This window comes from Ailuropoda melanoleuca, chromosome 2, assembly GCF_002007445.2.
Source record: "Ailuropoda melanoleuca isolate Jingjing chromosome 2, ASM200744v2, whole genome shotgun sequence".
In the NCBI taxonomy this organism is placed as follows: Eukaryota; Metazoa; Chordata; class Mammalia; order Carnivora; family Ursidae; genus Ailuropoda; species Ailuropoda melanoleuca.
In genome coordinates this window covers 40390031-40410416 of record NC_048219.1, presented here as the reverse complement: position 1 = coordinate 40410416, position 20386 = coordinate 40390031, and the positions used below count along the sequence as shown (strand labels likewise).

The 20386-nt window shown below is 34.1% G+C and overlaps 1 protein-coding gene across 11 annotated transcripts in view; it reads right to left on the bottom strand.

Annotated features, from left to right (window-relative positions):
- Positions 1 to 231: 231 nt before the first annotated feature.
- Positions 232 to 20386, bottom strand: part of MIER1 (MIER1 transcriptional regulator) — a 60254-nt gene continuing 40099 nt past the window's right edge. For all 11 annotated transcript variants that reach the window (XM_034653642.1, XM_034653643.1, XM_034653645.1 and 8 more), the window contains 6 exons: positions 14989 to 15140; positions 13951 to 14032; positions 12742 to 12836; positions 9673 to 9800; positions 5237 to 5376; positions 232 to 2898 (listed from right to left, as the gene is read on the bottom strand). In XM_034653642.1, the coding sequence (XP_034509533.1) occupies positions 2570 to 2898; positions 5237 to 5376; positions 9673 to 9800; positions 12742 to 12836; positions 13951 to 14032; positions 14989 to 15140 (926 nt within the window). In that variant the 3' untranslated portion in view covers positions 232 to 2569. The remainder of the gene's footprint in view (positions 2899 to 5236; positions 5377 to 9672; positions 9801 to 12741; positions 12837 to 13950; positions 14033 to 14988; positions 15141 to 20386) is intronic.

Genomic DNA, 20386 nt, shown 5'->3' with positions numbered 1-20386 from the left:
GAAAAACGAATTATTTTACAGTGCAAAATTACTATGCATAAATTTAAAAACATCTAATTCATAATTTTAAATGCCTATTTAAATATTCAAATACATTTTAAAGCTCAACAGATTTGTGTTGAACTGAGTTGCAGATTCTGAACTCTATTTGAAAACACATTATAAAACAATACCATTTCAGATGAAAATGATAGTGCTTTGCTGAGGGTGGGTATGGGCGGGGGGAAACTAAGTAACTATGAACAAAGGCTTCTTTTCCCAATGCAGTTTAAGAGTTCAAGAGTTATGAAATATACTAAATCTTAAAGCAAATTAAATTCATGATATTACTAAAAATTTCAAAGTAGTGCAATGACTTATCAAGTTATAGTGGCTGCATTATGAAGAACAAAGTACTGTGTGAAATACGTGTATAAACACAAAATACAATTAAATATTCACGAAAAGCTGAGCATTATGTATTATAATAGTGGAATGTCTTTCATTAGGCACACTTTAAAAAGATAAGATTAAGAAAAGTAAAATTTCCTAACATGTATACCTGTGCCATATTTGCAAACATGCCTGAGAATGTACTAAAATATTCCCACAAACCTGCATACAAAATGCATCTTTAAAAAAAGGTGAAAATAGCATCCCTAATATTGCAACAACTTAAGTACAGCATCACTCTTCATTTTTGAAACACTTCTATAGACCATCTTTTACAAAGAGCTAGGAGATAGGATACTTGGGATCGTGTAATAAAAACTGATTTAGAAAATGGATTGTGAGCATCTGCTAAAGCTGCCATTCTGGATAAATTAATGTTGTAGGTCAAACAAAACAAAAGCAACAAAAAATGCATGCTTCTCAACAATTCCAACCAAAACCTTGATTTACTCGGATATGTATGTAACAGTGAATGTGGATTATATGAAGTCAAGTGTTGTAAAGTGGCATTTAACACTGTTTGGGGAAAAGAGTTGTTCACATTGGTGGAAGGAAGCAGTCTGAACATATGTTAATAGTAATACTTCATGGGGTAAGGCCTAAACCATAACTTCTCAGTGCAAACCTTTACTCAATTGTCTGAAATAGTTGAGCCATTAAAAACAAGACCACAGAAGATTTATTTTAAAAAGGCATTGGCTCTTGAACTGATGGCTGAAAATGACTCAGTAGAAGCATTTGGGGTATGCCTGTGTGAAAAAAACAAGAATAGTTAATAATCTTTTATAAAAGTTTGGATATAGGTTGGTCTATCAGCTGTATAAAACTACATTTTTAACAAGAATTTTCCACTAAAAATAAAATGGCACTCTTGCAAGGCTATGCAAATGGATGATCCTGTTTGTAATCACACAGAGCAATGGTTACACATCTTATTTTCATTTTGGAAATACACTCACTCCATCACTTTTTCCTCATAAAATCAGTATTGTTATCTGCCAACTCCTTGTGTGTGCCAATATCTAAATATTGCTTGACCTTTTCCCCTGTTTAGTTAATGCAAAAATGGGAAATTTTATAATGCATATAAAAATAACCAAACGGGATTCTGGTCAGCATGATATATTGAAGCACTTAAGCCAACATTAAACTTTTGTCTTGCTTCAAAAATAATTTTGAAAATTATAGCAAACGCAAAACAACTATGCAATCTAGGTATCATGCTTAATTTCAAAATTCTCAAACTATTTGTCCTTAAGTAGAAATTTGAAAAAACAAATTTTCACAATCCTTTATGAATGCTTTTACCACCTGTATAAGAAACATGACTTAGTTACTACACAAACACTTAAAAATTCATTAGAAAAACCTTAGCAAAATAAAATGAAAGCTGACAGACTCAGAATTATCAATTCCTCTCATAAAAGTTTACCAACTGTACAAGTTAAGAAAATTATACAAGCTTTTGTATTAAGAAAGGACAGCTCAGTCAAGACATATGTACTGTAAAAATCTTTCAAAGGCTACAAAGAATCTGGAAAAATACAGAATGTATTTCTTAAGCCCAGATAAGAATATGGAAAGACATCATTGATGTCAACAATTTTACATACACAAACCTGACTTGGTTTATTTTTAAACTTCTATATATAAAAAAATCATGCTAGCATAACTTTCAGGATTCATAAGGGTTTCCTTAATAATGACACTCAATTCGTATGGAGAGAAAAATGTCTCTTATAAAAGATAAAGACATTTCAAGAAACTCAGAAAAATGTGTTAAACAGAAATTTGAACTTGGTTTTTTCTTCTCTGCCATCAAACTAAGCAAAAAGTACCTGTAGTGAGCTTTTAAGATTAATACATCAAATGAGAAGGTACAGATATTTCCGGTAGTTCATTCAAATTTACTACACTATTTGTTATATTCTTAACAGGGTCTTCACACTTTCAAAGTAAAAAGTCTACAAAGGGCAGAATTACAAAATCTTATTTACTAAAGTTAGGACTCAATTCATAATTTTCAAAATTTCAACCAACTGTTTCAAGGAAATCAACTTTTTAAGGTAACCCATCAACCCTGAAAATTTTAGTCACACCAGATTTTACTCCAAAGAAAGTAAAACAAGTCTAAAATTTAGTCATCTGTGTTTTCAAGTTCTTCAAATTTTCCATGTGACATTGCTTCTTGGAAAAATTCAGAAGAACCTGGACTTTCTTTTCCATTGCTGTTTACCCTTCGCCTTTTGGCAGGTCTCTCACTTTTTTCATCAAAATCATTTTCATTTCTTGCAGTCATATGGGCAAGTTTTGGGTCAGTGGTAAGGTTATCTGTTTCATAACCATTAGTATCCATATCTGCATGAAGTGGTCTCTTATTTCCACCTGTTGGTCCATTAACATGTAACCCTTCAACTTTGATTTCTTCTTTGTTCAACATTTCACCTGGTCCATTAGATGACACCCCTACATTGGAAGAAACATTAGTGAAACTGCTAGTATTAAAAAGCTAGCTATGTAAACTATTGTAAAACAGCTTTTCATCAAGGATGACAGGTGTCAAATCTATGTATACGTATGGTCTGAACTCTGGCTATTTACTGAGAACCTTGGGCAAAAGTTACTTATATTCTTTGTACCTCAGTTTCATCACATATACAATGAGGGTATAAGAGACTTACCTTACATGTTTGCTATGAAAATTAAATAAATTAATAAATGTAAAGAATTAAGAACATTCTGGCACATATATTAGGAGCTTGTTGGTGTTATGTAACAACAAATAAGCCCTAGATCCAGTAGTCTAAATAAGCTGAATTAAAGCAAAGATATGCACAAATTAGCAAAATGATAGTAACTTTCTAAAACTAGGTAAAAAAAAAATGACATTTTTTAGAAGCTTTGAGTTTTCTACTGCCATATAAAATGACATGACTTTTATTCTTTAAGTAAACCCATGGGTATCGTGCTTTAAGGGTAAAGATCGCACAATATATTTATCTAAATGGTTTAATCTGTCACAATGTTAAAAAATTAATGCTTACCCTGGCCAAACATACATTTGAAAGTCATACAAGCAAACAAAATTCCTCCATAACAGGTGAGAAAAGAAAGAGAATATTTACTCAAAGTTATAGTTAAAAAGGCACGTTAGATTTGACTGCAAAATCAACTAGACATTTTGGATACTTAATGTAAATACAGAATGTGCCACTGGAGATAATTAAATTTTAATTATCTGAAAAATAACATTCAGTATGAAGGATGAACCTCAAATATTACGTTTTGGTCAAAGAAAATATTCTATGTCCCCAGCTCAAAAATGCACTCAAATCATAAATACATATGGGGATTATGCATCATGATGGAGAAGAAATGATCCTGTTACACTAAGCCCAAAGAGCTACGTGACCACTCTGATAGGTAAAAAATAAGATTTCAAGACACTAAGCCCCTTACGAAAAAAATAACAATTGCACTGTAGAATTCCTTCTTTTCCTTGAAAGACCTGGGAATCTTGATTATGGGTACCTAGGTGAATGGCTTGTGGGCTACTGAATAATTTATAGGTAATTTATAAACACCTCCTTAGATTAACTGCATATTCTCATTAAATGATTAAAAAAGAAAAAAACAATTTGGTATTATGAGCACACAGGGAAAGACCCTAGTAGTATCAATTGTATGCGTCCCTGAGCTTGCTCTAGTCATAAGGTCAGACCTCTTAGCTTCTTATTCTATTTCAGCATAGCATTATCCGACATGCCCTCGAACCTGTTTAGAACCAAGAAGTGGCTGCTGAGCCCTCTTTTTTGTTTGTTTGGCTTGTTCTTAGGGGGAAATAGTGAGGGAATAGAGAGGGGTCATCAAATGAACAAAGTATATTCACTCCAGCAGTGCCAGTCTGAGACCAAGGGTCAGAATAAGGGATAACCGTTCAGTGTTCTTCTAGTTTCTGTTGGGGAGCTTAGCTCTCCACTGGCCCTCCCCTAAGATTGTTATATCAGAATGCAGGTGCAGAGCTTATCTCTAATTCACCAGTTTCCTCCTTACGAGCAGTGAAAGGGGTTATTAGTCTCTGCTTGGCAACTGTCTACTTAGGAAGACCATTTTAATTAAAGTAGAAATCAAAATAATTCTCTGACTAGGTCTTACTTAGCAGCACAGTGGTCCACTGTATATTTTAAACAAGAACATTACCTGAACCTCAAACATAATGGAATGCCATTTGCTTCTTTCTCACAGAGATAAAAAAATGTTTCTGTACAGTATTAATGCAGAGCCTGACACCTGCTTCATCTTTTCTCATCCTTCAAGGTTATTACTCTATCAGAGAGAAAACTATTCAAAACCATGCCCTTGTTATCTTCTACTTTTCACAAAAAGGCTTAAAAGCACTTTCCTGATAAAATGTTACAGCTTTCAAAGTATTTCATAAATACCTGTGTACTTCTGATGTGAAATGGCTAAGAGTTGACAAGAATATTCTATCCACATCACAACTGATTAAGAAAATTGATGCTACTCAAAAAGAATAAATTCCTTAAAAGAAATGGTCACTACTGATGGTTTATTTTTATTAAATTTAGTTTTTAGTGAAGTCAGCAGGAATTCTATCCAATTTGTATTCTGTGTTAGTATGTATGCTGGTATTATGTATGTTCATTTTGTGGGTATTTACAATTACTATTCTTAAAATTTCTGCATTGGAAGTTTAATACAAACCAAAACTGAACTGCCTGGGCTACTGAAAGAAAAGTGCCCTTCATCATGAACAAACAAAAGTACTTCTCTGGTTGCTTACCATTTTGATTACTATTGCTGATAGTGCCATCTTCTTTCTCAGACTGACTGTTACTACTGTTTGAGGCAGTTGGGGGAGGGGACGGTGCTCGACTAGAAGCAGCACTTTCACTTTCATCTAGAAGACGATCCATGTAATCCCTTAAAATTAAGTGAAATGATAAAACATTATTTTCTTATATTAAAAAGCTGAAAATTAAAATTGAGGTTAAATTTAGAAGGCTTTATTAATAACTATGTCCTAATTTTCACTTACATTCATTCCAGTGTCTCATCTACCCCACCAGGATCTGAACATTTAAATGGAAAGCTCCTTTTGGTTACATGTTTGCTGGAAAAATGCATAAGGGCTTTAAATCAGCAAATTTTAGACACCTATAGGAAGTTTTAAAACTATTAAAACTATAGGCAAGTGCTCAGAGTGGCCCATTTAAAATCAGAGGATCTACAAATTAAGAGAGGGATGGTGCCAATCAGGAGTACAAAAGACTCTCTTCACAAACACCGACTGGAATTTTAAAGCTCCTAATGACTATGTGATGGCTACAGCAATACCTGAAAGACAAATCAGGGCCTACCAATGAATCACGTCCCTGAACTTTCCTGGATATCTTCTGTATATCACCTTTCTGCTCGATCAGAGCTATAAAAGGCTACGATTCCTGAGCTTATCTGCTGGCTTTGTCTGCCAGCATAGCATTAGAAGTGAACTCACTTCTTCCCTAAGTTATTCCTGAACTATATGGCATGGAGGGACAGCTGTATTAAGTGACTTTGGGTTGGGGTTAGAAGATCTGGGCTAAAATACTTATCTCTGAAGTTTAGTGTCTAGAACATCATGTATGTATCTAGCACACAGGGCTGCTGCATAAGACTTTTATAGGAAAGTGTTTCTGTAAACTGTGAAGTGCTATTAAGTCATCAGAATAAAGGTCAGCAAACTATGGCTGTGAGCTGGCCACCGGTTTTGTGAACAGTATTTTGATGGGACATAGCCACATCACTCATGTGCATAGTATCTGTGACTGCTTTTGCACAACAGCAGAGCTGGGTGGTTGTAAGAGAACTAAAGGCCCACGAAGCCTAAAATATTTAGTCTAGCTCTTTACAGACACAGTCTACTGATACCAGTGGTGGGCTCATTCCCCAAAGGCAGGAATTGTATATTGTATAGTCTTTTTGTTCACCACTGTACCACCTGTGTGCCTAAGTTGTGCATGGCACAGAGCAGAAGCTCAAAAAAACCCATAAAGCCATTATTTTAAAATTTCCTCAGAATAGTTATAACAGAAATATTAAGACAAATCTTTAGAATTTCTGAGCAGATAAATAAGAATGTGTGGAAAAAAGAAACAGTGGAAAGGCTTAGGATTTCACTGCAAGTCTGTGGCAGCAGTCTACAACAGACTATTAACTGTAGCTATAATATCAAACTACAGGATCACACTGGCAATAAATATAGGGACTTGAAGCTTTCAACAGTTTGACGTACAAAACATATACCAAAGAAATGTATATAACCATGAGCTAATCAATTTACCATTCTAGGCCTTTTTTTCCTTGCCTAAAGAGGGAATTAAATTTGATGGTGTTTTAGTCCCCCCTTCAGCTCTATGCCATTCATCGTAATTCCAGAACAATTATGTAACAAATTTGAAGCACAAAGACACAACAAATGAGTGTGAATGCAAAGGGATTTCAGAAGCTAAGACTATTAAAGAACAGATGATACATGATGAGGAACTGCTGGAAATAAATTTGGTATAGTAGGAATGGATAATGGAGGATATGAAAAGTCAAGCAAAGGAAGCTAAAATTGACTAGATACTGCAATGATATTTTGAAAGAATTATTATTTCTTAAAGAGTAATGGCATCCACAATGCTTAAAGAAGAAGAGTCAGGTGGGCCATCCAGGAGGTTGGAGTAGCATTCAGATAATCACAGTTATGATGGGTTAACTTCTAATTTATTAAAAAAAAAAGAAAATTATTTGCAAGGCTGTTAGAGTAAAATCTCCAATTTGCATATGGCTACCAGTTCTTCCAGGCAATGACTAGAGAAAATCTGCAGAAGATCTCTGCACTGGCTGTTTATAAGGCATAAAAATGGCAAATGTGCTTCATTCTGGTGAACAAATGGAAGGTAAAAATGTAAGAGAAAAATGAACAAATAACTTTCAGGATAATGTGCTCTAACTATGGATTTTAACTAAAAAAGGAAGATGAAAAAACTCAAATTTTTGTCTTATAATAACAACATTTTGTGCACTGGAAGTGCAACTATTAACAGAAGGAGGTCCTGGAGGCAAACTGAAAAACATCTCCATGTTTACAGAAAACCACGATTCCTCTCTATTTGGGCAATAATGTATAGTCTGGTCACAGCTTCTTATAGAAGATGTAGCATAACTAAAAGGGATAAGTAGGAGTAAAACATTACAGTTCTGTCAGTTAAAGAAAAAATAACAAAGCTTTCTATGAAACACCGACAGGGGACATAACTGAAGCCTACAAAACCACAGTATTCTCGCTTGGGGGGGAAAAACACATTTGTTCACTTCATACCATTATACCAGGGGATCACTGTAAAATCTTAACGCATGAGAAAAGAGATGATATGGTATTACTTTTAACTGCAGCTATTCCACCTACTGAACACTTAACTTTAAGAATCGAGGTTACAGATATAAAGATCTTCAAAAAGTTTCCAGAGCTATGGAGAGATTATTAGAGAAACTAAAATGTTTGGCAGCATATCCCTACCTAACCTGTTGAGCTTGACAGCACAGAGGACCAACTAAGCCAGCCCACAACACTTCCCTTGGTGATGCTTTCTGAAAGAGAAAACTGGATGAACCATGGGTCTGACCCAGCATGGCAATTCTTATGTTCTTACTGCTGGTGACGACAGATTGCCTGTAGTTCATGTGTGAACATTATTTCTGAAATGGGTGAAAAAAATGAAAGATGTTACTATTGCTTTTCCCTATAGAATAGCTTGAAAACTGACTATTTTAAGATATGCTCTGAAGAGTACATAGCTGTAGCTAGTTCTACATTATACCTCAATATTACCAATCAATCATCAAGAAAAAAAATTAACTATAAATTTAAAACAGTTAGATAAAATTTGGAATACTATGTATGAAATTCCACTCTAGCCATCGTGAGCTTTGAATAATAGGAGATGAGGCACAGAGTCCAATGTCCCATGATTTTCGGGGCAATGATACCCATTTATTCCCTTTTAAATAATTTTGCTTTGGATTTTAGAGTGTTTGATCCTCCAGGGAAGTGACCAGCAGAGACACCTGTAAATGAACATGACCAAGAAACAGTCTAGCCTAGGAGTTTGCAAAGCACAATCAAATACGCATATAAGCACGTCTTTCACAGGCAGTTATTCGGCCAACCCTAAGAACTATACTGGTACACAAATGAAGTCACAACTTAGCATTATTTTTATCCTGTAAACAGCAAGAAATAATCAAGGATAGAATGGTAAAGTTTAATTCCACCTTAACAATTCATCAGCATTTTAGAGCAACTCAACGAGAGGCGAAGGGTTCATTCAATACTCTACGTACTTAAGTAACAAATTACTAGTGGCAGCAGGGACGGTTTTTTTCCAAAGCTAGACTGAATGAGGCTAAGAGATTGTGGTGCATGGCAACTGGTACAAACATATAAGGCATTTTGCACGAAGACTACATATAATAACAACCCATACTCCCTATTTCACCGGGAGTAAGCTAAAGTTGCAGGACTAATTATTAAATATTTCTGTTAGAGGAAAGGTCTCAGGAAATCTGGGAAAAGGGAAGTCACCATGGACACATTCTTTCCTCTTTAAAAAACTTTGTAACAAAAAAGAAAAAGAATTTGCCCTGATTTATTATCTCCATGTCTTTTCCCTTTTATATCATCTATACCCAAACCTTATTTTGGTTCCTGGGATCAAAAGTAGACTGGACAAGGAAAAATACTAATTTCCATTCCTTTTTAAAGGGCCTCTATTAGGCATACAGCCATATCGCTTTTGAAAAAAGTCTCTTTCCTATTCTCACTGTGCTCACAGTATTATTAGATTAAAACTATGTGCTTATACTGAATGGAACAAAAATTAACAAAACATGCTTTAACAGCTGTTATGATCCATTTCCTTTCCTGAAAACACACTCTAATATTTGCTTTGATATGTTTATTGTCTGAAGCAATATGAATTGTAGTTATGATGTTTAGACACTAAATGTGTTTATAATGTATAACACACTGAAAAGTCTAAATGCCCTATGAAAATATGTCTACAAATAGATAAATTTAAACTAATGTAAATTTTTATCCTACTGAAAAAGGAAGATTCTAAAAATTACAATCTTCTCAAGAAAAAAATTCAAGAGCAAAAATATATGACTCAACAGAGAAAATCAACTCACGTTACACCAGGATGAAGATTATATTTCTTTTTTCCAAATCGTGTTTGCTGAGCAAAGAAATCGTAACGTTCAGATTTTTTCCACATATAATAGAATGCTACACATTCACCAACTGACCTTGTTCGAACCTATAAGAAACAAACACTTGTTTTTAAGAATCATCTCCTTAAAGGAGTTATTTCATGAAAAATATCTGAAGTCTGAAAACAAATTTATGTGTACCTTAAGTAATATATAATACACTGTATAAAATACAACACTGCAGCAGCTTTGAGAAAAACCACTCTTTCTAAACTCCCTTGGAGAGAAATAATACACTGGCAACAAATCTTCAGATATTTAGCATTATGCTTTTTAAAAAACGATCATCTTAATTTACTATAAACACTCCTCTATTGAAAATGTCTGCAAGTGGCATTTGAGTTAAAATTAATGTTATGAACAGTTTGCAAATACTTTTACCCACAGGTTACCTAGGGAGTCTACCTTTCAATTCCCATTTAAAAGATACTCTTAGTAGTCCCACCGGTGATCCAGACTCAGGTATTTTATTTTCTAGAAAGGCTGAGAATATTCCATAGTGAGTAGAAAGGTATTATAATTATACCAATTTTAATTCATTGTTTACGAAGTTACTCCAGTAACTGTGTTACATTTTTGTGAATGGATGATTCCCCTTCCATAAACGCTGGCAAGTGATGTGGACAACTTCCCTCTTTTTGCTACTTGACTTGGAGAGCTGTGGTAGGGTTGATACACATAATAAAATACTGGGAGTTTAAAAGAAAAAAGCTATCGTGACACGAGTGTTGGGATGCAAGACCATATTGCTTTAAACCCAGAAATTTCTAATCTTGAAGTTGGTGTCCTGTGGGACTGACTGTACCTAAAGTCAATTTGACGACATCCTCATTTCACTATCTGACATATATTTTTCTTTCTTCCGTTATGCCTGCACTTCACAAATTTGGCCCATGTTGCTCTAAGACTGAAAGCCATCAAGGCTTTTTTTTTTTTTTTTAAATAATCTTCTCAAGCTCTTTTTTTTTTTGCCTCCTTTAGAATCTTATTTCTATATAGACAAATGGCAAGTCAATTGTACTTTACTGAAAGTAAAAATTAGAAAGATATTTTGGGGCATGCAACATTAACAATATTATGAAAAATCTTCAATAAAGCCTAGAACTCTGATTAAAGATCCAAACTTCAATTCCAGGTATAAAAACAAAGTCTTAATGTTTTCACTGGACCATTCTCCTTCTTCAAGAATAACTGTCCTCTTTTGTTCACTGTAACTCGTATACTGATATAGATAAGTCAGTTGACTCCTGGAAGACTGAATATCACCATCCCAAATATTTAAAAAGAAATCAAGGTCTTATTTTCAATATGACATTAAAGACTTTTTTGGCTAGTTGTTTCAAGTTCCTATTAAGTTCTTACTCCCTAAAAAAAGTGATTTCTGGGGGGGGGGCGTTTTTGCTGCTGCTAGTTATCATACTAACTTATTACTCCAGGAGTCCCCTCCATAGATAATCCAGCATGGCTTGGTTAATATAGTGTTTGAATTCAAGCTAGAAAACTCTTATCCCAAAATGTTGCTCCATTCAATCAGGAAACAATATATTTTTTGTTTTTTACATTCAGAAACATACAGGTCTAGTCATTAGTATAATGCATTCCTTTCACAGAATAGTCCCTATGCTGGAGGTAATCAGATGATTTGGACATAATACCAAGGAGTAGGATACATTTTTGACACCAATGTTAAGGCTCAAAATTCCTTATCAGTAGTTATGTCTGATGTCAAATACCAAAATACAAGATAATCAAGAGTAAACTAGTTAGGGATGCCTGGGTGGCTCAGTCCGCTGAGCATCTGACACTTGATTTCAGCTCAGCTCATGATCTCAGTGTCCTGGGATCAAGCCCCATGTCAAGCTCCGCACTGGGCACGGAGCCTGCTTAAGATTCTCTCTCTCTGCTCCCCCCACCCCTACTCCCTCTCTCTCTCTCAAAACAATAAATAAACTAGTTAATGCACAACAAAATTAAGAAAAATAAACTCACAGGATTTATAAGCAACTATTTCTAGAACATAAAATACTGTTAAATATGTGTTGAAACAAATTAAGTGGACACCAATCACATCCAGAGGTATAAACAGAATGTGACTATTTAGAACTCAGTCAACACCATCCTAGACAAGCCACACTCAAAACTTAGACACTATCTTTAAGGAAACATGTAAAGCCATGCTCCCTGTCTTTTCTTTTTGCTAAAAATGTGAGACTTATATAAGCCCAGAACTTACTTAATTTCCTCCATTTAAAACTCTGAAATTTTTTGCACATCCTAATTTCCCACAGAAACAACACATTTTTCTATTCTATATAACTGTACAGTTCCTATTAAAAATCTTACCTGATTTTAGTTTTAAGAGAATTAAACCAAAAAATAAATCTGCAAGTAATTATGAAGTTCTTTTGGGTATACATTGACACTGTATAACTGATATTATTAATATAGAATGATAAATGAATCATGTTAAAATTGTCAAATTATAAAATTATAATGTATAATAAAGCTGATTTATTGAGATATTCTTCTGGAAAATTAAATTTTCATTAAAGCCAAATTAAATATTAAGTATCTGATTTTAGACATTCAGGACTTAAATAAATGTAAAAGATATTTTAATTGTAAATAATGTCATATTAAAAACATTTTAAAGTTTCAAGATTATTTAAAGACCAGTCCTTTAAAAAAATCTGTCACAAGCTTGTGGAAAAAAGCTTTAAGTAATTACATCGTATACACACATCCCACTCAGAAGTTGATTAACATATCTGTAAATCAGCCCAATTCTTAAAGGCTCCTAATATCATGCACTGAAAACAGCCTCTTGCTAAACAGACCCCACCGAGTCTAGGCATGTTTATAATTCCCTAAAAATCAATACATTAAAACACTTATTATAGAACCGTTAACATTTCAAAGTAATTAAGATATAAGATGATCTGGGTTAACTAAATATCTTTTTATAAAAGAAACAGTATCATTACTTACTTTATTAGCCTGAATCAAATGAAAATCCTTTCCATAGGCCTTCAGCCCTTGTTCAAAATTTCTACACTCTTCTTCTGTCCAAACAGATAATTCCTCTGACAAAATGAGGGAGAAAACTGTTAAAGCAATATTTCCCTAAATATTGCAAATAAACAGTTATAAATAAAAACATAAGTATCTAGTAACAGTAAGGGAAGTATTTTAACTCCTGAGCTCTATTATTGATGGCTACAAAAATGAAGTGATAAAAACTCTGTATTTAATAAAATTTTGGATGATTTGGTCCCTAATTCTTCAACCTTAACTTGGACCACTTTCTCCTTTATAATCTAACTACACTAGCCACCTTTCAATTCCTTAAATTCACTATGTTCTTTCTCACTTTAGACTTTGTGATGCTGTTCCCTTTGTCTAGAATCATTTTCTGCCTCACGCCCTTTTCACCTAGCTAATTTGTTTACATCTCAGCAAAAATATCACTTCGTTCTATAAACTCTCCCCAACAGCCTCACTCTTTCCCCAAATTAGGTCAAATCCTGCTGCAAAAAATTTGAACTATACCCTAATTCTCCATGGTAGAACTCATAACTATTTTTCAGCTTCCCTACCTAGGCTCTAAGCACCATGAGGGCAGGACTTTTGCTTACAATTATACCCTCAGAACTCAGCACATCCTCCAATTTTCGTCGAATGAATGAATAAGTATCCTGTTTGCTATGTAATGTTATATAAATAGTGTACTTAGTGAAGCAGGGCGGGAGCCAGTTTAGAGTAAAAAAACCAAAAAACCAGATTTATTTTAGTTATGCTTCATTGCTTATAAATTATGTTTGCCTCGGCAAAGGTAGCTTAGTTCAGAGACCTCAGTCTCATCATTTTGAAAGTAAAGTAACAATTGTCACATTCCAGAGTTCATAGGGCTGTTAATAAGATCAAATAAGAAAATACTTAATAAAAATGGCTTGAAATTGAAAGGCATCATCATGTTTTAATTGCCTTATTTTCCCATAAGGAAGAACAGCCTGAATCCCATTTTCCATAGTGCTTATTTATTTAACAAGTTACAAGTTATTTGTTATTCAGCAAATATTTACTGAATTCAGAAAGATCAGTATTATTAAATTTAGGATATACCTATGTAGACTGAAGGTCTTAAGCTAATTAAATTTCTGCTAAGTCATGAAAACAAAATGTATTATTTATGCTTACCTCTAGCCGCTTTTACATTAAATCTTAATCTTCTCAATGCTTCTTCTGTGTCAAAATTGCATTTAACCAATTCGTATAATGCCTAGAAAAATAAAAGGCTTCAGTATGTGACCCAGACTATGAAGCTCAAGGCTATAATTTCTTAAAAAAGTAAAAGCCTTTCCTGAATCCAATATTTCTTTTCATCATTTTTGGAAGACAAATAATACTAGTGAATGCAACACAGCACTAAAGAAAAACAAATTCAATCCTGATAATTAATGCTTCTAAATACTTCGAGAACAGGATAAGCAAATAACTCTAACTTGGCAGCCATAGTACCTCAGAAATTTAAAAATGAAAATGTGATTTTATAAAAATCACAAAACCTTTCTTTTTAGCTTTTTGAGGTTCCCATTCAAATTTAAAACAAACCAGAAAGAAAAGCATTGATGAAAAAAGGTGTTAAAAAAAAAAAAGATAATGCTGCTATTAGGTTCATGGTAGGGACTGGTCTACTACATCCCTGATAACTTCATTCCAGATGTGTATTCCCAAGTTGATGTTCTTAGGGATATCCAAAGGAACTTCAAAAATCCTAATAAAAAGCATATACGGGGAAAATGAGATACCATTTTTATTTTAACTGAAATCATACTAACGAAGCGAATGTGTATGCTAGCTATTTCAGATTCCCTGTTGGTGACAGTACAGGAATTCTGGTGGCTAGAATAGTAATGGTGAATGTGAGAGCATTTACATCTATAAATGTAAATATATAAAAAAAATATATATATAAAAATATATATGGTTAATTTATTTTGGGAAAACTTTTAAGTTATTTCTTTAAAATTGGACTATAGTATAGAGCTGTATTACATTAGTTCCAGGGGTACAACACACTGACTGGACAACTGTACACATTATGCTATGCTCACCACAAAGGGTCACCATACAAGCCTATTACAATTCCACTTACTATATTCCCTATGCTGTACCTTTCCTTCCCATGACTTAGTCATGCCATAATGTAACAACAGTTACTTCTTACTCAGGTACCTGTTCATTGTCTTTTATGTGAGATCCTTCAGGAATTGCTTCTACACCTTTCTCATCACCTGTTCTTCTAGATGCATCCTTGAGAAATACAATCACTTTATCTTCTGGTAAGTACTCAGGGTCCCACAGGAGCTGATCATCGTTTTCATATACTAAATTAGTAAAACATAATGTTTAAAAAAATGCCAAAAATTGTTCAAGTTTGTGTTAAAACACTATCATTGACCAAGTAACTCACACTTAGGAGCCAAAATGTTGACTACTGACAGGTAAAATGTGGTCCTAGTATCTACCTAACTTTGTTCTTGGGCCGTATTTATAGCCTAAGCGATTTAAGCAATCTAATAAACAGAGAGATACCATTTGATAGCTCTTTCACAGCAAAGCTAAGATGACTTAGCTTGAGTTTACCAAGTCCAAGCTCTCTTTGTTTGAAAAGCACCACCACCACTTACTATCTGTATGACCTTGGGCAAGTTACTTTCCTGCTCTCTGCCTTACCTGCAAAATGGGAATAACAACACTATCATACAGGGTTGTAAAGATTCAAGACACTTTAAAACAATTCTGGCACATATTAAGGTTTAATGGATGTTAGCTATAATTATTATTTTTGAAATAAGAGGCCTAAAGGAAAGCTCACCAAATGTCAACACGGTTTATTTCTTGGTGCTAAGATTTGGGATCATTTTTCTTACTTTTATATACTTTTCTATGAAGCTTAAAAATGTATTATAATGAACATAAATCATTTTCATAAACAAGAGTCCTTTTTTAAAAAAAGCATTTAGACTTCATCAGAATTTCCATTAGAATAAGATTAAAGCCTAAATGCCATCATGATTTTAAAAGTGAAAGGAAAGGAAGAAAACCTAAGATGAGAGCCTAGTGCAATTCTAAACGACAGGAAGATGGAAATGTAGACAAAATTAAGGAACAGTCACAAGATAGAAAAAAATACCAGAAATGTGGCACCATTGCAGCTAGGGGAAGAAAATGTTTCCAGGAGTACTAGACTGGTTAAATGCTGTTAAATGGCAGTATGAAAACTGAAACAGGTATGCTGGATTTACTAACAAGGAGCAGAATGTTTCAAGAGCTGTTTTTGTGCAGACACGGAGCCCAAGCCACACTGGAGATGACTGGAGAGTAAATGAAAGGGGAAGAAAGAAAGCAGAGAACTCTTGAAAAGTTCGGTTGTAAGGGAGGAGATGAGGGTAGCAACCAGAGAGCAAGTATAGTTGAAGAAAGTTTCTGGTTTTGTTGGTTTTTAAACACAGGAGACAATCATTTAAATGCCAACAGGAAGGAGCCAGCTAAAGAAAAACTGTGAATTTAAGAGACAGAGGATAACTGATAGTGTGAAAGTTCCTTGTGTTATAAAAGAGGAATTAACAGCTAATTAAGCATCCTCTATGTATCAGGCACTATGTTAGGTGTTTTCATATAAATTACCTTGTTTCACACTCCACCCCAACTACACACATACCCTTTAAAATATCCTTCTACCTTTCTGTTCCCCAAAATATACTCTTTAAAGTACAAGGACAATCTCTAGAAAATTTCCTTAGTAAACCTCATCCCTTTTCTAACCTGCTAGTACAATCCTAGTCAAACTCTTAAGTTTGTAAATACAGTAAAACTGCCATGATAAAGTAAATTTGGATACACTACTATTGATTTTTGTTCTCTGCTTAGCCTCTGTTCACTGAAGGGGGGAGACTGCAGTTTTTATGTTCTTGAGACTGATGGGTAGAAGGTGGACAAGGCTTACAAAGAAGCCCTAAGAAACATGGAAGGTGCGTCCCTGAGTCCTCAGTGTTCTCCCACTTAAATATCCATATATCAGGCTTAGGAAACAAACATAAAAGACCTGGAAGATTATTTCTGGAATCATTCTGTAAGTTTCAGACAGCCACAAGATACAGATTCCCTATTTAAGCTGAGTACACAAACAACAGCAGATGGCGCCAAATGACAAGCCAGACCCTAAAATTGTGACAAGACAGCCAGACAGGCTGACCCTGAGAATATACCTCATTTTATACAATGACAACATACTGAGAAATAACCATGGATGAGAACAATTAGCATTTCCACAGAGAATAAACCACACTGTCTTTACTGGTTTCAGAAAGAGACCAAATTATTTTCCACTTAAGTTTCACTCTAAATAAAATAGGACTTTTGACTATGCTCTAAATAAAACAGGCAACACAGCTGATTTTTATTAGGTGTCTGTTGCAGAACAACTAAATGCCAAGAAATCAGAATATTAGAAGAACACCACTATGGTAAAACACACTAAAATACAGAAGAGAAATAAAATCTATAAATATGATATGAAGAGAAAAACTCTATAAAAGCAACAAAAAGAAACAAATACCCTTTATTATAATTACATAAAATGACATGAACATGATGGATTTCAAAAGATCACATCACTGAATAGCATCTTCTGAAACTCTTTCTAAATGAATTACAAAGCCTAAATATTAGAATCTTTAAAAAGCAAAAACAAATATACGATGGTGGATACAATTTACATGTGATTATAAGTCAGAATTCAGAAGACAGGAGCGCTCAAGTTAGGTAGGGAAGTGCTTACTATGGCATTTTAAGTAACAAATTAAGCTCGTCAAATAAACAAAATGGGTTGTCAAAATAATTCAACAAAGTTCACTGGGTGTGTGTGTGGGGGGGAACTAATGTAGAAAGCTGAGAAACCACCACCAAAATACCACAAACTTCTGCAATATGGGAAATTAATTCCCAATTAACAAATTTATACTTACTTTCAGTTTTAGTAAAAAAAAAAAAAAATAGTGTTATTCTATTTTTAATGTCTAAGTAAAAATTCAATCTAATCAATATATTATGAGGATGAAAATGCCGATATATAATCAGCTATGGTATAATAATGAGGTTTACAACAAAAATTCCCATGTTCTTAAAAGGTCACATTATGATTAATGACCTACATTTTAAGTTGTCCAGCTGAGCTCTTCCTATGTATAAGCTAAATGAACTGCCTTTTTAACATTATCATCTTCAACTAAGGATAACACATGTGTACATTTTCAGTAAATAACTTAAGAATCAATAATTTGTCAAATGTTCATTAGAAACAATGATTTACATGGTCCTTTGCTATTCACTGCTTCCTAATTCCTAGCCATCATTTCCTTACTTTAAAACTCCGTCATGCAAGCACAAAAATTCGACCAGGAAATACCTTAACTCCTTTCTCTTGACCTTTATCCCTCTAGGTAGCCCAACTAATTCTCAGTCTAGTCCAGGGTTCTCAACCTCAGGAGGACTGACACTTGGGGCAGATGGCTCTTAGTGGGAGGACAGGGGTAGCAGCCCTGTGTTCTAAGATGTTTATCAGCATTCAATTCAGTCTTATCACAAAAGCTGCAGTGTTCAGTTAGTACATGAAAGAAACAAAACACACATGGAACTAAAAAATCATGCTTTTCATCTACTCAACACTTCTTTGGGAATTAAATCCTTTCATTTTGGTCTGAGTGGGGCTGACACCACACCCTGGAGCCCCAAGAAAAGATAAATGAGCCCAAGCCACAATACTCACTCTTCTCTCTGGTCACAGTAATTACTTCTGGCTGACTATGACTCAAGATAAGTCAATAGAGATTCTTTCTAGGACTTTTGCTGGAGCAAAGGTGGATGCGGAAGTTCTCATTTTTGTTGGTTCTCTAGCTACAAGGACAGTGTAAAATGTAAGCCAGGAGCTCCCAGTAGCCATCTTAGCTTGTCTGGCAATAAAGGAAAGAGGTAAGGGGAGGGACAGCTGATATAATATTAGACCCCCAAATTCAGTTATATTTGAAGCCACCCAGAATCTTGCAGTTAAGCAATAGGTAGATTCTTTTTTGCTGAAGCTAACTGAACTGGGCTTTTGCCATTTGTAAGTAAAACAGCATAAACTGATGCTTTCTGAAACTCTGAATAATAATAAAGCCTAAATAATGGGTAAGATTAATCATCCATTGAACATTAAGGCCACTCACTGAGCACTTACTATGTGCCAGACACTATGCTATTAAAGCTACACATAAAAATATCACATGTAAATCCTCATGACAGGCTCTGTAAGTAAATGCTCTTTTATAGCTATTTTATAGATGAGGAGAAAAAGAAGTTAAGTAAACATGTCCAAGGCCAAATGCCTATTACTGATCAAAGTTTAATGACTCCGCATCAGTTCTGTTAACATTATTCTGCACCTACCTAGTAACTCAGCCACCAAATGTTCACTGAATACCTATGTAGCAGAATCATACCAGGTATTAAGGATACAAAAATGAATAAAGAAATGATTATAATACACTGTGCTGAGTATAAGTGCTAATTTACATAAATTTAAGAAAATGTTAATTGTGTAGTTGAGATTGTGTAATAAAGGTTCAAAGGAAAGGGACTCAAACACAACTGTAACAAATCTTGTTTATGTAATTGTTTGAAATAGAAATGATTACTGATGAGGAATATATAAGCTGCATGGAGTCTAGTAAAAAAGAAATCAGATATCAGAGGGAAAAAATTTATCAATGTCTTCCCAGGATACTAAGTAATAGGATTTCCTTGTATCAACGAAAAAATTCTAATCCATTTGTGTCAAATAATTCCTACAGTGAAGGTATAAAGTATATTAGTTTTGTGGCATTTTTATCAAAATCACTCAAATCAAATGCTCTCCCTTTTGAATTAGTGCTCACCAAACCAATGAAAACACCTTGCAAACTTTATCCTGCAAGGGAAAGAATGCACTAATCATCAGTACCCTTTTAACAGCTGTTTTCTAACGGTGTAGTTTATGTAAGTTTCACATGAGTTTGGTTTGTGTGCACAGGGTCGCCTAAGTGGTGACAAATTCTGGGTATCAGGACAAAAGTTTGAATTCCTAGAAATACAAAACTGAGGAAAGTCCTTGCACCACAGTGACCCCTCCAATGCAATATCACCCTGCTAAATCTAGTCTGATCCTCACACAATCTAAAAATGCTTAAGGTTCACATGGTAAGGAAGTTTTGTAAATCATACCTTTCCTGAAAAAAAATATTACATATAATGGCTTTCTAAAATTACAATAAAACTGAAAGCAATGAACCAAAATTTAAAACACTAAAAATTAGAGATCGTGATCATTTATTTACTGTGATATCTGACAATACAAACATGTTAAAATAAAACAAAACATATTAAGAGATAAGTAAAACTACCTTTAGCTCTAACACTAACCTGACAAATAAAAAACCAAGATATTTTCCCACCCACCTACAAAATACAAAATTTTCTAGGATAGACACCAATATTTTTCATAGTCTAAACTTTTAAAAAATTTTGTAAATTAGGACTAACGTCTAATCAATGG